Source organism: Melanotaenia boesemani, chromosome 15 (genome assembly GCF_017639745.1).
Source record: "Melanotaenia boesemani isolate fMelBoe1 chromosome 15, fMelBoe1.pri, whole genome shotgun sequence".
NCBI classification, from domain to species: domain Eukaryota; kingdom Metazoa; phylum Chordata; class Actinopteri; order Atheriniformes; family Melanotaeniidae; genus Melanotaenia; species Melanotaenia boesemani.
Genome location: NC_055696.1, coordinates 7,990,224 through 8,006,047, shown reverse-complemented (window position 1 = coordinate 8,006,047; position 15,824 = coordinate 7,990,224). Strand labels below are relative to the sequence as shown.

The window sequence follows — 15,824 nt, the reverse complement described above, 5'->3', positions numbered from 1 at the left end:
CCAGGACCATCCTCTCAGAGAACTGATAATTACAATGGAAATGTAAATATATGACAATGAATCAGTTCTCAAACAGCATCTTTGTAATATTTCTCTTTTTTTCTATAATGCCACTTTGATGTGATGGAAACAAATTACATGAGAATTCTTAACTGATGAGGCTGCGCTTTAGTGTAAGGTAATAAATCCTGACGCATAATATATTTTCTTAGAAAATGATAAAATCTTTCTTACCTTTCCAATTACTAATTGCATTATTGCCATTTGTGGAGAAAAACACAACAGAGTGGATAATAATTAACAGTTTCATTACTCATAAAGTACACATAGCTGACAGTCAGATAAGAGCAATGGATTTAGTTTGAGGCTGTGACTTTGACCATGATATCTTAACAAAGAAAGCTTTGTAAAGTTCATGACAGTAGGAGTGCTCTATGATTGATTATAATTTTGGGTTAGGCCTCCTATAAATACTGAGGTGGTTTGTTCTTAGACACACATCTGAAGGAGAAGATCACACAAGATGGCACTCAGTCCAGCCGCTCTGCTCTCTGTCGGTTTTCTTCTGTTGCTTACACAAGGAGCTCTCACAAACAATGGTACATTTATGGGAATATATTTGCTCTGTGCGTATCAAATAGTGGATTAATATTTCTTTGTATGCAGGTCCAGCACTTCTGCCTGTTAGACTGACGGTGGAGAATGACCTGTCCAACGTGTCTCCCATGTCCTATTCCAGCCATGTGGTTGAGGGGGGAGTGCTGCTGGGAGTTCTGAGGAGAGTGCAGGAAACACAGCTAGACTTTAAGTATGATGACCCATCCGATCTACACCTGCCATTTTTTATTCCTTCATGAGAAATAAATAATTTTATTTATTTATTTACTTATAATGACTTATTGCTGCTCTCAAATACACTCCTCCAGAGAGATGTCCTGACTCTTTATGTTCCCAGGTTCACCGTGAGGGAGGACACAAACTTTGGTCCATTTCTTGAGAGTGTGAATGGAGTGGCTGGAGATGACAATGAGAACACGTACTGGGAGCTCCTATCTGAAAGCTCCGGAGAGTACACCAGACTGAATGTGGGTGAGTATCTTCCCCAGAGTTACACCACAAAATATCTGAGGAAGACTTAATGAGCTCTAATGAGGCAAGACAATTGATTGTTCTTTCACTTAATGCTTCAGCATGTTGCCTACTTAGTGATGATGTGATTATAAAAAGTCTGTTGTGACAGCATTGCTGTACATCTACATTCTAGATGTGGCTTAAGCAAGGATATTACACAACAAGAATAGCTCACAAAGTACAAATGCAAATATCAGCATCTCACGTCCCCTTTTCACAGGTGTTGGCTGCTACCAACCTAAAGTAGATGAGCACATCGTCCTGAGGTTCAGCAAATGGATCCCAACAAAAAACGAGTGATCAGTAACAACTCTTTCTGATCAGATGTGAAGGAGAATCAAGCTTTATTTTTCGTTTTTGGTATCAATATAATTGAATTACACATTGTTGAATGTACACAGAGGTGCAACAGCAACATCTAGTGGTTATCAGAACCAATGTCATCTGCTTAACGCTGACAGAAAATCTCACTCCTCTCAGCAAATTTACAAATAATCAAAGATAAACACTTGTTAGGGTGCATGTAAAATGTTATCTGTAACATTTTTTTCTTTAAATTTAATGTTAGTAATATAATCTGTACAACGCTGAACTTGCTGATTAAACTGTTCGCATCAGACGACCGGTTGTATATTTGTTCATTTAATTAATTTCAAATGCATAAACATCAATTACAGTTTATACAATCAGTCTACAATATACACACAAAATGAAAATAAAGATTTTTTTTTTACAAAAAAAAGAGAAAAAAATAACAACCCAAACATTTGGGCTATTTTTTCACAACTAATAAAACAGTAAACATACTACATCACCTATTCATACTATTTATTAAGTCTACAACACTCTGACCTCTGAACATAGATTCACTCTTTGTAACAAGATTAAGGTTTCAGCTCCTTCCTGGACAGATGGACTGAGAGGAGGAGCAGTACAGTTGACATACTAATCTCTCTGGTTTCACTTTTCTATTTCATTTTCTTCATCACCTTTTCTTCCTTAAGACACGTATAAAAGTGTTTCCAGACATACATTGTTCGTAGACTTTTAAGAGATTTACTCACCTCATTCTTCTTTTTTTACGACCCTCATCACCATAGATCACATGTACGCACTGAATTTTACAGGCATCATTGAACAACATATATTTGACCCTTTGGCACTGACATCTATCATAGTACATACTATATATACACAATAAATACAGTAGAAATCAGAGGAGAAATGTTGGCTTGAGTGTGCTGGAGAGATTAAGTTTATGTCTTAAAAAATTCTGGTTTTTATTCACCAATTTATCCAGGTGGAAAAAGTGGGAGAAACAGTCTGTGTCTCATTTTTGTCAGAAGTCTCTCTGTGGTGTTGCCATATTTTCTTGTGTATTTCAACCTGCAGATGCTAAAAGCAAAAAATAAAATGAAAAAGCTTTCACAGAAACATAACTAAATTTATGTTCAAAGCAGTAAAGAAGCACATTCAGGTGTATGTGTGTTGAGAAAACATTGCAGCATGGTCTAATCACCAATCACAATGCTTGACGGTGTGGTGGGAAAGCTACTCACCACATGATAAAGCACAGTCACAAATGCATGGTGCACACTGTGCAAAGAACCGCTTCCAGCCCGTCTCCTTCTTCTTACAGTTGTCTATCCGACTGCAGCCTTGTTTGGGTGGGCCGAAGTAACTCTTATATGTGCAAGTGGAGCTGCAGGTCCCACTCAGTTCCCTCTCACTGATTTCAATGCGTCCCCTCTGACACATCCCTAAAAGGCAGGGGAGTAGAAAGATAAAAGGCTCATAAAAGGTCATAAAAGCTTTTTTTTCATTGGGATCAGTGTTTACTCACGGAGGCAGGTGGGTTTAGGAGTCCAGAGGCCATTAGATTGGCATGATCTAATGGGGCTTCCAACTAGCATGAAGCCAGAGCGACAGGTGTACCTCACCACAGAGCCCACCCACCAGTCATTACCGTACACTACTCCATTATAGTCCACATCAGGCTTCCCACAGTTCACTGGTACATAAAGGAAAGAGAAGGCATGAAACTTTGTTACAGGAGTGACCAGAGTTTCTCTGTCTGAGCGGGTCCATCTAAATTTACCTCTGCACAAGGACTTGTAGCCGAGCCAGCAGCAGCTAGAGTTTCCACAGCGATCTCTCCTCAACTCCTGGTGGCGAGCCTTACAGCCTCCAACACAAATAGGTGCTGACCCAGACCAGTATGTGTTGTCATCAGACTCCGGTTGGGGATTCCATTCTGTTTCACCTGCATTAAAACACTTTCTTACTTTTAATTCCTCAAGAACCAGATATAGTCCATCATCTTAAACAGCTATCTCATTCAGAAAGATACCGGTATTCTTGTATAGATCCATAAAAACTGCTTTCACAATATATTGGACATAAACTATGAGTCCAAATAGGATTACACTGGAAAGCGGAGTTCTTACCACTAACTTCCAGCTCTTCATTCCACTCAGGCAACTGCGAAATCCCTCTCTGGAAGGACCCAAACAAGAGCAGCAGTAGCACATTCAATGTCATGGCACCGCACCCATCTTCTGATGCCATTACTCTTTATCAAGAATGTCCCAATGCATGCAAGCAGTGATCACCAACATTAGACTAGACAACATGAAGTCACCAGAGCGAAGCCAGATGAAGCGGTCCCCGCAGAAGTGCACTGACTGAAGAACAAGGAAAGTGAATTTAAGTAACACTTAAACTAAGCGCTGACCGCTGCCTAATCTTTTACCCAGCTAATGCTGTACTGTATAATGCTGTGTCTGGACTCAAGGCTTTGGCAAAGCTTTGTCATGATTTAAGTCACTTGATAAGGCTTTAGAAAAGGATCAGAGAATAAAACAGGGGATGTGGGCAAAACATCGTCAGGTATCAAGTTATGAGAAGGATCAGGAGTATGATGCTTTGTGCATCTAATCATTTCTGCAGCTAAACAAAATATATTTTATCTTACAAAGATTAAAAAGTTTTTGTCTAAGAAGTGTAAGAAGATTTTCTGTAGTTGCTTGCAAATAACCTGTTATTTATTTTTTTCCCAACTGCAATGATTTTAACCATAAATAATGTAAAAGACCAAGAAAGTAGGTTTACAGTCACCAAGTTCAGTCAGGACATTGAAGAGGAATACAGACCTGCAGTAGAGCATTTCCAATCAGCAGAGGGTGCCATAATTGAAGCTGGTGGATTTACTTCTGTTGGGTAACACTTTAAGGTTTTTTCAAGCTGTGTTGTTGGTACAGTGCCACATGGAGCCATTTCTTTCTACACCAGCCTGTGAGGGTCCAAGGGATCCCTCCTCAAATACATCAAATGTGCATGAGCCAGGAACACAAAAACAATAGTTACTTAAAAAAACGAGAGCATATTACTCCGGTCTTGGTCTTTCTGCATTGGCTGCCCATTCGTTTTAAAGTTGATTTTAAAATTCTTTTGTTTTTAAGTGTCTTCACAGTCTTGCCCCACAATATCTGTCAGACCTCTTACAGCCCTACACACCATCACGCTCTCTCAGATCGACATACAGGTCCCTTATAAATGTCCCCCCAACCCAGAGGAAACTTAGGGATGACTGAGCCTTTTCTGTAGTTGGGTCGATGCTGTGGTACCAGGGGGGCAAGGGTCAATGCCAGTATCCACTACTGGGGGGAGTGGTTATTTCCCTTCGTGAGGTCACAAAGAGAAAGACCTCAAACTCACCGTTTCAGCACGCATGCGCTAAAAAGTAGAGCAAACAAGGGAGCGAGGAGACAGAATTTTCTCATTTTTGGGCCTCATACACAGGCTATGAGGACACATAAGACTGTCAGAAAAACTTTAGAAAGTAAATTTAGCATAATTTGCGACCTTTAATATAACAGTGTCCAAAACAAGCCACAAGATCCAACTTATAAATCAACCAATAAATATGTTTTTGTATGAACTGAATATGTTAAATATTCAAGCACCCCCCCCCCCCCAAAAAAAAATAAAAAATAAAAAAAACAAAAACAGCAAAGCTTCAAATGTTTATTTAGTTTATAGACTGAGCATAACTTCCCAAAATGACGAAGAGTCTTCATAGCTGGACTTCATACATTCAGGTTAACAATGTTTAAATTTCATTCCCTTCTTGTAACGTTAAAGGTCATAGCAGATGTATTTCTGAAATTGAGTGTCTCAGGCAGTGACTTAATGGCACAATGAAGAAAACATTCTAAAAATACTTGCAAATGTCCTCATGATTCGCAAATTAAATTCACAAAAAATGGTCTTACTACCTACTATGGACGTATGGTTAAAGGCTCATTAAGGGGTTAAAAAAGTTCCACATGGCTCTCCATACAATTACCAAATATCTGAAAAACAGTACAACTGATTAGAGAACTTCCTGCAATATTTATGATACATATTAAATCAGTCCACCTGCATTCCTTGTTGCTGAACACCATCCTGGAGTTGCAGTATGACAGAGTCCTCTCCTGGTTGTGACAAACCTCCCGTGAGGACATAAACCATGCCGTCTTCCTGATCCCCTTCCTCAGTGTTGATGGCCAGAGCCTCAGTCCTCTGCTCCTCCAGAAGTACCCCTTTTAGTTCTACCCGAACCTCTGAAGCAGCTGCTGCTGCACATTCTTCCTCCTGCTCCTGACCCTCAGTGTGACCATCATCATCATCATCCTCCACTTGCCTCTTTTGTCTTTCCCTCATCAACTGCTCCGTCAGCTCCACACTCTCATAGCGAATAAGCTGCAGTCGCATGAAACCGTCTTCATGTTCTTTATACCTGACATAATGATACGATGATAAAAGGCCATCAGTGGTTAAGAACCTAGCAGGGTAACATCAGGGGTTCCTGTACCGACATAAATGGAAGATTTACCTGAACCTGGGGTGTCCAGAGGGCCATTTGAATTGATGCTTTTTGTGCAGATGGACAGTTAGGCTGTTGCCCCGGGTGAAACACTGGCCACACACATGGCATTTGTAGCGAGCTACAAAAGTCCCCTGATAACAGAAAAAACATCACAGAACTATAAATAAATTCACTTTAAAAAAATACAATTTAATTCTTTACCAAACAAAACAATCAATACAAATTTAATAGACAAACGCTTGAATGAGAAAGAGCAGAAAGAAGAAAAATCTTATACAATCTGCCCCTCTCACACAAATTAATTAAATATATAATAAAAATTAAATTAAAACAGCTGCAGGTCAACATGCCAGTTATTTCCAACAGATAATTCTTTTTTTTACACTTAATTTACTATATTTACATAACCACAGATAAACAGATAGTTTTTTTTATTATATTTTCTTATAATGAAAGAAATAATATTATATATGAAAATTTTAATGATTGCAACTTTGCAAATAATGGACTTGGTAGATATCTGCATCTATTAATGATTTCATTGCTTTCTTTTTTGCTAAATGAAAACTGGATTGATGCATGTTTTAGGTGTAGTTCCCCATATTTCAATGCTATAAGTCATTTGAGAGCCAGTTTTAAGGATCACCTCATGCTCTTTTTTGTGATGTATCTTCATGGTGCCAAGTGCACGAGAGGTGAAACCACACCCTGGAACGTCGCAGCGGAATGCTGGATCACTGCTGTGGGTGTCCAGGTGTTTACGCAGGTCAATCAGATTCTTACAGCTGCAAATACAGAAAACCTCAGTGCATGATTAACACAGGTAAGTGTCATCTTGTCTTGTACTACTAAAGCCATGGAAGATGTTATACCTGTATTCACAGTAGTCGCAGCTGTATGGCTTCTCGTTACTATGGCGGAACTTGATGTGACTGCGTAGTGAAGAGGGTGATGGGCATGTCATGTCACACAACGGGCATTTGTAATGGCTCACTGTTTAAACATATAAAGGACAAACAAGCGTTAATATTACATTAACTATAAAAGTGCTGATAATGCAGAGTCGGTTTTTTTCACCACTTAAAATCAAAGGTAATCACACGACCAACTAAAAAGTAACATGCATTTGTGTAATTTTGCAGCAGTTGCTCAGATAGCAAAAAATACATCATCACAGAGATGTCCTTACTTAAAGCAATCTACAGAGGTGATGCAAGTATCAGGTGCTACTGTAACATTCAATGAGTCATTAAAGAGAGTCTGAAGAACAAATGGTTGTCTTATTTAAGATACTTTAGATATTGTAGATCATGGAAAATTGTTCACATCAAGAACAATGACACAAACAAGCTTAAGGTCACCCAGATCCTGTGGAAACAAGAGTTTAACAAGAGCAATGGAGAGGAAACCAACCATGGGTCCTCATGTGATCTCTCAGCAGTCTTTCTGTTGCAAAACGTTTGGAACAGTGAGAACACTGGAATCTCTGGCCTATAACATACAAACAAATACACAAGACAAACACAGTTTGATTGTACAATTGAATCCGAGGAAGTTGCAATCTTTTGCATTGCTGTTATTTTAGAGTTTACCATCCATTGCACTCTGCCGTATTATGTGGTCGAAGAATTTGGTGTTGTTGGCGTACATCCCTCCACAACCTGGACATGCCACCATCTTCTCCTGGGTGTGGCTGCGCAGGTGTTCCCGCAACTTAGGTCGCCCTTTAGCGGTGGCTTCGCAGTCTTGAGAATGACAGGAACAGATGCAACAATCCCTCATTTTATGTAAAAAAAAAAAATGTGACTTTGTAATTATCATTTTATGATCTTGAGATGTTAAATACCTTTCCATCCACAGCGTATGGGGATCTCACAGTCTCCTGTTGGTATATCTATGGACAAACTATGCATCTCCACATGGCGATAGAACCACTCTGGGTTTTCATAAGGCGGTTGCTTTGACAGATGTCAACAGAAGGAAGAAACAAGATATATTTTAGCTGGAGTAAACAGGGAGATGAATTTGGATAGATCTCCAAATGTGCTGTTCTGACAGTGACTTCCAGTCTTACCTCACATTCGTCCCACAGGCAGCTAAAATTGTCTGGGATTTCAGGGATGATGTTGCGGTTGTGGTAGGCGATGGAGCAGCTGCCAAGTTCTGGCTGTGCATCAAGGACCTGCTGACCCAACTGCTTTAGCTTAGTGTGGTAACAGTGAAAGAGCAGATGCCGTCTCAGCTCTTGGGACTCCTCCACAGAGCAGAAACCACAGTCTCTCCAGAGACAGTTCCGTGCCCCTTCAACACAAAAGCAAAGACAATGAATTAATAGGCACCACTCTTTTGTTTATTAGCCCAGTGATAACACGGAGTCGAATAAAACATGTAGTTGTAAATCCTTTTAAATTAATGACTGACTAATACTTTGTAGAAACATGAAAAGAAGAAATATGTGTGTATATATATATGTATATACTTTACGTTGATATATATCAACGTAAAGTAGCTGCACTAAATTGAACTCACCATCTGCCTCTTCGTCTTCCTCCATGTTCAAAGCAGTCAGATGACCCTCTGCATGTTTGCAAAAGTTTTCCATCTGGCTGAAAGTCTCTTGACACAGACCCCATTCACACTCCAATTTAAGCGTTTTCTTTTGTGTGCGTTTGTTTGGAGGCATTTCTCAAAGCCAAAATTTGCGAATGATGTGTCTTTTACTTCCAAACTACAAATACAATCGTCAACTGTCATGAGAGCTAGCTAGCTTTATGGTGTAGGTACGTGTTAACGTCTCTGGTAACGTCCCAAACTCCACTAAGAACTCCCGTATGAACATAAATACAACTAAATGTGTAACAACTCCTTAAGATGTTTGATACACTAGTAAAATAACAAGTACTGCTAAGAGGAGGACATCAATTTTGTTTCTGATCACTCACAAGAACGCTGGTTGCGTACAATATAATGCCCCCCTTGAAACAAAGTGCAAATCAACAGTTCCGGTGTTACACCAAAATCTGTGACCCATCAGAATCTGTGACCACAGGAGGGTGACAATGTACATTTTCTACATGTAAGTCTTAAATGACGAGCAAAGTCTTGAAAACTATTGTATTTAAGTCTGAGTTTAATATAATGTAGGTACGATAAAGACACACCCTCTGATAGCTATCAGAAATGGTGACCTCTGTGATCCTGGCTGTGTTGGGGTCACATATTATGTTAAAAGAGTCCAGAGTGTTAGAGGGGTGACCGAGGTTACCATTTCTAATAGCGATCAATATTCAAAACAAACAGTACATATATAAAGTTATTCTAGTGTACACATTACACAGTGGTAAACGTTTAACTTTTTAACCATGTATCTCTTGAATCTGATGTCCCAAAGCAAACACACATTTATACACTGCAGTCAGAGGGCGGAGCTTATTCATCAATTGATGTCAGAACATCAATAATGCGTCTGTTGTTTTGGTTAATTCATTTCGGTTGAAGACTGCATTTGTGGTCTTTATTTCTTTAGGTTCATTATAAAAAATAATAAACTCATATATTCTGACGGCTATCAGAAATTGTGATTTAGGTCATGCCTCTTGTAGTGTGGAGTCTTCTAGCATAATATGTGACCCACACATAGCCAGGATCACAGAGGTCACCATTTCTGATAGCCATCAGAAAGTGTATCTACATTATAATGAACCCAGACCATTATAATGAACTCAGATAAATACAAGTGTTCAAGACTCCGCTCATCTTCTACGACGTACATGCAGAGAAATGAACACTGTCGCCCCTCTGTGGTCTCAGATTTTGATGGGTCACAGATTTTGGTGTAACACAGTCACACAGTCCCATTGAAACACTGTTTAAACACATTTGTTTTTCACTTTAGTAAATTAATTATAGGTAACATTATACTTCTGCTCAACAGTTTGTCTGAGTTTAAATATGGGGGTATTTTACTTAAAGATTTTATTTGTAAAGTAATGTAACAGATTAAGACACGTAAATTAAAACATTTCGAAGATCTTTTTAAATAAATTAAAATAGTATAGTTACAATGAATATGAAATAGTTATTACAAATGAAATTAGATTCATATATTTATATTTATAGTTATTAATTTGATCATTTTAATTTCTTCTGTCACTTTTTTCTCTGGTGGAAGATGAATCTGTATCTGGCAACTACTAGTAAAAATTTCTGCCTAATAGTTTTCACCATGCAGCATGCATGCAGTCTAGTAAAACATAAAAAAAAAACTAAATAAAATAAAATACAGGTAAGATCAGGTAAGTTTGAGATGTTGCCAGTTTCAATATGAACTTATTAGATTATAACCAATATATCTGGAACATTTTTTAGGTTTCTTGTAATTTACTAATGGAAGACAAATATTTTACATGCTAGAAGCTAATACTGAGTCCTTTCTCACTGCAATGCCACTACTTTTGGTTATAAATCTGAAAAACCCCACTACACTTAGTACAAATAATCTCAAAAGTACAACCGCATTTACATATTTTCAAAATTTATTCAAGAATTTTTACACAAAATCTCAAGAACAGTGTCTCCCCTGTAGTTACATTCTGTAAGAAGAGTCCAAGGCCAGTTGTCTTCACAATGTTTGCTGAACTCATTCTCATTAGTCAGGACACCCTTTGCCCATAAATCTCAAAATCCACATACCATCATCACCCTCTCTAGAACCCCTCTAGTTACCCGTTTCCACCCAATTTGCTGTGATAGTTCTTAGGTTAATTATAGCCTCCTTTTCTGTCACTGTCTTTTATTAACATGACCATTCTGTGTGAATTTGTTTTTTAGGTATAACAGGAAGACGATCTTTACTTTTCCTCCCACACTGCATGGATTAGTATTCATGTAAGTGTGACTCAATGCATTCTCTCCAAGCCTATCTTGCACCAACAGCAGATTCACACAATACACCATTATGTAATTATTCTTTTACCTTTTGTTTTTGTTTTTTTTTTATTATCTTTATTTAGGCATTCATGAATCTGTTTTCAGATGGTAACAAATTTAGAAGGAAAATTCCCCCTCCTTCCTTAAAGTACAAAAGTAAACTTCATAATGGATGCACAAGATTGTAAGAACAAGTTGCAGTTCTTGCCTGTACTGCTGAATCTCAGTCCTGCTGTTGATATCAGACCATAAGCCACTGAAATGATCCAGCTTATCTTTTGTTTTTTTTTGTTTTTTTTACATCACACTGGGTCTTCTCTGTAGGTTGAGAAAGAGGCATAAAATAACAGTGAGGCAATGGAATCTATTAAACAGCTGATGGACCACAAGCTCAAAAATAGTTCCATAACATTATGAGATTTTCTCAGTCGGCTTCCTCTACTCTGTCCTTGAGAGCCGTTTAGACATCATAGAAGAGGCGCACCAGATGGTAACGGATCCCAAAAGCCACCGCGCTGCCCATTACCTGCATGAAACATAAAAATACCAAACCAAATATTATCACCAAAGTGATACTTTTTCAGCATATTAGGATTTCACAGATGCTTTGTATACCTGTATCATGAGCATGATGACAGTGAGGTTTCTCTCGTGAGTGGGCCCCAGTAGTTTCAAAACAAGATTTATTAAAGTCATGTTGTTGCACTCAATAAAATCATCATCTCCTTCCTGGCCGTACCGAACCTCCAGCAGCTTAAATAATTCTGCAACCTGTTGGGGATCAGAGCCATTGCTGTTATTAACCAATAAACCCAGCTACAGTGTCATTACTGGCCTCCCGCACGCAAAGGTTCACGACTATATCAAATGTCTCCACATATGCAAAGTCTATTAATATATTTCTGGTGTTTCAAGTTTTAATAATTAAATTAAATTAGAGGTTTAAGGTTTTATTACACCAGTTTTATTTGACTTTCATGTATAAAGAGTATATTACTTCTTTCGTGGATTTAGTAGAAGTATGCCATATTTTATCTTTGCCATGATGTGAAAATATGTGCAAGTATACGAACAGTATACAAGCAAGCACGCAGTACATGCAAACCAAATTAAGCTGCTGCATTCTAATACTCCACACTGCCTTTGTGAGTGAAGTAGAGCAGAAACAATTTGCTTAGTCGTCCAAAGCAATTAGCAGTAATATTCACATCCATTTTCTCAATGACTTCCTGCCATTGTTGAAGCTTTGAGGACAACACCCCCCCCCCCCCCCCCCAAAAAAAAAATAACAGTTACCTGCAGCTCTACCACAACACTAATAGGATATTCAAAAAAGAATAAATAAAAGGAGCTTTACCTTCAGAATGATAAGCCCCAATTTTGAGAGGGCTTTTATTTTGAATTTAGAATAGCTCATCCCCAGTTTGCCAGTGTCTGGATTCAGTCTTTAATTGGTAATGAAAATAGAAGAAAGAAACAGACAGAACAATTGAAGATATGATAAGCATAAAATGATGACTGGATTACTAAGAAGAAATAAGTCAAGTTTACTATCATTATTTACCTGGGGAGCCGGTGCCTGGGGCAGGGGATAATGCGAAAAAGTTGAGGCAAAGAGTAGATAAAGTTAACCACTTGAGGAATGAAGAACAGCAGCATCGTTTTGCTGAAGTGTCCCAGGATTCCAACTACAGCAAAGGTCATCCCGGCAAAGTAGCAGAAAGTGTCTCCCACAAACACTGATGAGGGATACCTGTTACAAAACAGGTTGCAGCCCAAGAGATTATAGGTGCATTGGCTGATCAGATAAATGAACATGTTCAAATGTATAAAATGCATTTTACGTAATGCTCTAGGCAAAAAGATAACTCACCAGTTGTGGTAAAAAAGTGCCAATGTGGTGAAGAAGAATGGTATCATGAAGTAGAGGGAGAAAACATGGTCATCGCGGTAATCTCCTGATTGTTATGAAAGCGAAACAAGCACAAAACATGCACGGTCACAAAAGAAAATACGTAAAATATCCAGAATAATGTAATACTACAAACTGAAATATTCTGTATTTCTAAATATTCTGCTAGATGACATGATTACACACTTATGTTCAACAGGTTTTGGAAAATATTCACAGAATATACACATACACAACAGAGCAGTGTACAAGGTGCACCTTGTAATCATGGTAAAAGGGAAAAGAAACACACACCACTGAGCTCCAGCAGGTTGAAGATGATGATGGAGCCAGAGATAAACAGGGCTTGACCTGACTCGATGCCGTTGATGCCTGCTAAGATGTTGATGGCGTTTGTGCAGAATACTGCGAGCATTCCCATGTAAACATAATAGAGAATACCTGCACAAGATTAGCATTTACAAGAGTGTGTTAAAACGGGACCATCATTTCCTGCAGCAGCCATTGTGCTTTAAATATTATTTACATTACATTCTTCTAAAAATGCATTTGTCTGATCATCTAAATGTTGAAGAGAAAAGCTTTTTTCCTTCGCTTAAACTGGTAACCTGTCAATAAAGGTTCATAATTCAAGAGAGATGTCTCAAACAAAGAACAAAATGAATGCATTATCTGCTCAAGACTTAGAATTCCCCAAGAAGCAGTGGAGGATGTTACTGAGGTCGAGGGATATGTACTTTGTTGAGCAGACTACCTTCCATGCTGCAAAAAATCTCACCCAGATCTAAGTGCAGCCCAAGGAGAGCTCTAAAGGGCTTGGGCACAACAATGACTGTATTGCCAAAGTTGGTAAAGTAGACCATGAGCAGAGGCAGAGAAGCCATGGTGGGAAGAAGAAGCTTGTGTCTCCATCGCAGGTTGAGCACGTCATCAGCAAAACCCAAGAAGATCATGCAACAGATGGCCAGAAGTGCACCAATCAGCTGCACAAACTATTTCACAAAAAACACACACACATAGAGAGAAATTAAAGTTATGGTTCCAATTTTTAAAAAAAATAATATATATATGTGTGTGTGTGTGTGTGTGTGATTTTCAAATAGTCGACAGACCCACCTCATCATGTGGGAAACCCATGCACTGGTCTCCTACAAAACAGCTAAGGAAAGGCACTGGGATGAAGCAGAAGAGGATGATGAGGAAGACCGTCCCACTAATGACTCCTTGAGACTCTGGACTGTAAAGAGGAATGATCATGAGGAGGAATAAAATATAAATTGGGTCAAAAACCAAAGCACGCAAACCTAGACATACCACATCATACAAACTGAAGGATATCAAAAGAAGAAACCGATATGGAGGCACTCACACTTCCTTTTTGGACGTTTTGTTTAGGTCCATTCCGTACAGTCGCGCTGAGATGAAATGATCTTTGAAAGTGGGAATCAGTTTAAGTGTGGCCATACAGCCCAGAATAGACATGAAACAGTTGATAACCAACGGAAGGACGGGTATTGGTGACATGTTTTCAGGCATTATTATGGGTATATTCCTCACTGATCAAATCACGTTTCTACTGTGGCTAATCTGCCGTTGTCCCTTCACGAGATCTATGAAGAAGCTTTGGTTGTTTTCATTGAGCTAGAACGTGTCACGACGTCATTTTAAACCAGAATGCATATCGGTAATTCCATCGTCAAAGCGAAATAAGTCCATAAGTCACAGTGGTAATCCATACCATCTTTCATTAAGAGTTGCTGATGCTATTAGATGTAAACTTCCAGGCTGTCTAACTACACGTCTGATTACAGTTTAACTGTTAAGTTTAGAATTTTACAACAAGGTGGGTTTCCGGTCCAACTGTTAAAATAAACTGTCTATACCTACTTATCGGACAGCTGTAACCAAATGTGTGGTCTGTTTTAAAAAAGAACAAGTTTGGTGTGCTCATATAGCCTGCCGCATGTTATGTCTATACAGAAAATTTAGTATTTGCTACATTGAAAGATTTCTGTGTGTCTTTGTTGTTCAAACTCGAAATAAATTGTGCCCTAACTTTCGGAAACTACGATTTTATTAATGCAATCTTGACACGGAAGTGACTTTTTCTTCTTCGTTTAATATGTCAGTGAAATGATAAAATTCTGCCATCTGTCGACTAACATGTCTTTCTTTCTTTCTTCTTTCTTTCTTTCTTTCTTTCTTTCATTCTTTCTTTCTTCTTTCTTTCTTTCCTTTCTTCTTTCTTTCTTTCTTTCTTTCTTTCTTTTTTTCTTGTTAGTTGATACTTATTTTATTTATAGTCTTCCCTTATTCATGTTTTATGTTTAGGATTTTATTCAGTTTATGTTCACACAGTAACCATATAACAAATTACTAAAAAGCTGAATTAAAAAAAAAGACTGGCTAAATAAAAAACAAACAAATGAATTTTTAGGTTAATAATTGTTATTTAATTAGGTAATTAATTGTTTCCAACTATTTAGCTTTTTATTTCTCACCCCCCCCCCCCCCCCCCCCCCCCCCCCCCTCTCTCTCTATATATATAATGTGTGTGTGGCCAGTTACAAAAATAAACTGGTTCAACTGTGACTGTTAGCAGACTTGTTCAAGTAATGAGTTTTGAATACTTTGCTGTGAACAAAAATATTTAACTCTTGCAAAACATTTTACTCATTATTATTAAGTAGTAGTATTTGCAGCAGCAGTAGTATGTATAGTACATAAAATTCACAATTGATGATTTGTATGTTTAATATTTACTTTTATTTAATTCTGTTTTAATCCTACTTCTCTTTTTCTTGCATTGCAAATTGGTGTTCAAACTCTTTGTTGATATAACCTCTACATTAACCCTTAATTAATTTAGTTACAACATGGTTAAAATTTACCCAAAAATAAGTTTTATGTTCAGTAGAAAGTGAAATTGGTATGAAATTTTAATAAATTACACCTTTACACCCTCAGGTTTTCAAGCCA

At 38.1% G+C, this 15,824-nt stretch overlaps 3 protein-coding genes across 4 annotated transcripts; all 3 read right to left on the bottom strand.

Moving 5' to 3' along the window:
* Nucleotides 1–1,736: 1,736 nt before the first annotated feature.
* Nucleotides 1,737–3,761, bottom strand: si:ch211-117m20.4 (sushi, von Willebrand factor type A, EGF and pentraxin domain-containing protein 1). Its single transcript, XM_042007465.1, has 5 exons — nt 3,579–3,761; nt 3,230–3,394; nt 2,975–3,142; nt 2,691–2,891; nt 1,737–2,526 (listed from the first exon to the last, which is right to left on the bottom strand). Exons 1-5 carry the CDS (start codon nt 3,697–3,699, stop codon nt 2,513–2,515), a joined length of 669 nt encoding a protein of 222 aa, XP_041863399.1. The 5' UTR covers nt 3,700–3,761; the 3' UTR covers nt 1,737–2,512.
* Nucleotides 3,762–5,143: 1,382 nt separating this feature from the next.
* Nucleotides 5,144–8,985, bottom strand: LOC121654921 (histone H4 transcription factor). The gene is made up of 9 exons (XM_042009292.1): nt 8,534–8,985; nt 8,079–8,305; nt 7,851–7,962; nt 7,597–7,749; nt 7,418–7,495; nt 6,877–6,997; nt 6,651–6,789; nt 6,011–6,135; nt 5,144–5,914 (listed from the first exon to the last, which is right to left on the bottom strand). Exons 1-9 carry the CDS (start codon nt 8,685–8,687, stop codon nt 5,545–5,547), a joined length of 1,479 nt encoding a protein of 492 aa, XP_041865226.1. The 5' UTR covers nt 8,688–8,985; the 3' UTR covers nt 5,144–5,544.
* Nucleotides 8,986–10,521: 1,536 nt separating this feature from the next.
* On the bottom strand, nt 10,522–14,666 carry dpagt1 (dolichyl-phosphate (UDP-N-acetylglucosamine) N-acetylglucosaminephosphotransferase 1 (GlcNAc-1-P transferase)). Of its 2 annotated transcripts, XM_042008837.1 has the most exons (10): nt 14,584–14,661; nt 14,215–14,275; nt 13,962–14,082; nt 13,624–13,837; nt 13,140–13,286; nt 12,807–12,891; nt 12,498–12,686; nt 12,291–12,378; nt 11,549–11,704; nt 10,522–11,459 (listed from the first exon to the last, which is right to left on the bottom strand). In XM_042008837.1, exons 1-10 carry the CDS (start codon nt 14,591–14,593, stop codon nt 11,394–11,396), a joined length of 1,137 nt encoding a protein of 378 aa, XP_041864771.1. In that variant the 5' UTR covers nt 14,594–14,661; the 3' UTR covers nt 10,522–11,393. The 2 variants fall into 2 exon arrangements, with proteins under 2 accessions (XP_041864771.1, XP_041864770.1); XM_042008836.1 differs by having other exon boundaries at nt 14,215–14,666.
* Nucleotides 14,667–15,824: the final 1,158 nt, after the last annotated feature.

What these genes read in the sequence shown, in the direction of transcription:
- LOC121654921 (XM_042009292.1), bottom strand. Translation starts at nt 8,687, where the DNA reads ATGCCTCCAAACAAACGCACACAAAAGAAAACGCTTAAATTGGAGTGT. An exon ending in GGAAGACGAAGAGGCAGATG is followed by an intron (nt 8,306 to 8,533) that starts GTGAGTTCAATT and finishes TTTGTGTTGAAG; the next exon opens with GGGCACGGAACTGTCTCTGG. An exon ending in GCCTGTGGGACGAATGTGAG is followed by an intron (nt 7,963 to 8,078) that starts GTAAGACTGGAA and finishes CATCTGTCAAAG; the next exon opens with CAACCGCCTTATGAAAACCC.
- si:ch211-117m20.4 (XM_042007465.1), bottom strand. Translation starts at nt 3,699, where the DNA reads ATGGCATCAGAAGATGGGTGCGGTGCCATGACATTGAATGTGCTACTG. An exon ending in TGAAGAGCTGGAAGTTAGTG is followed by an intron (nt 3,395 to 3,578) that starts GTAAGAACTCCG and finishes GTTTTAATGCAG; the next exon opens with GTGAAACAGAATGGAATCCC. An exon ending in TCCTAAACCCACCTGCCTCC is followed by an intron (nt 2,892 to 2,974) that starts GTGAGTAAACAC and finishes CCTGCCTTTTAG; the next exon opens with GGATGTGTCAGAGGGGACGC.
- dpagt1 (XM_042008836.1), bottom strand. Translation starts at nt 14,381, where the DNA reads ATGCCTGAAAACATGTCACCAATACCCGTCCTTCCGTTGGTTATCAAC. An exon ending in CCCAGGCACCGGCTCCCCAG is followed by an intron (nt 12,379 to 12,497) that starts GTAAATAATGAT and finishes TACCAATTAAAG; the next exon opens with ACTGAATCCAGACACTGGCA. An exon ending in TCATCATGCTCATGATACAG is followed by an intron (nt 11,460 to 11,548) that starts GTATACAAAGCA and finishes TGTTTCATGCAG; the next exon opens with GTAATGGGCAGCGCGGTGGC.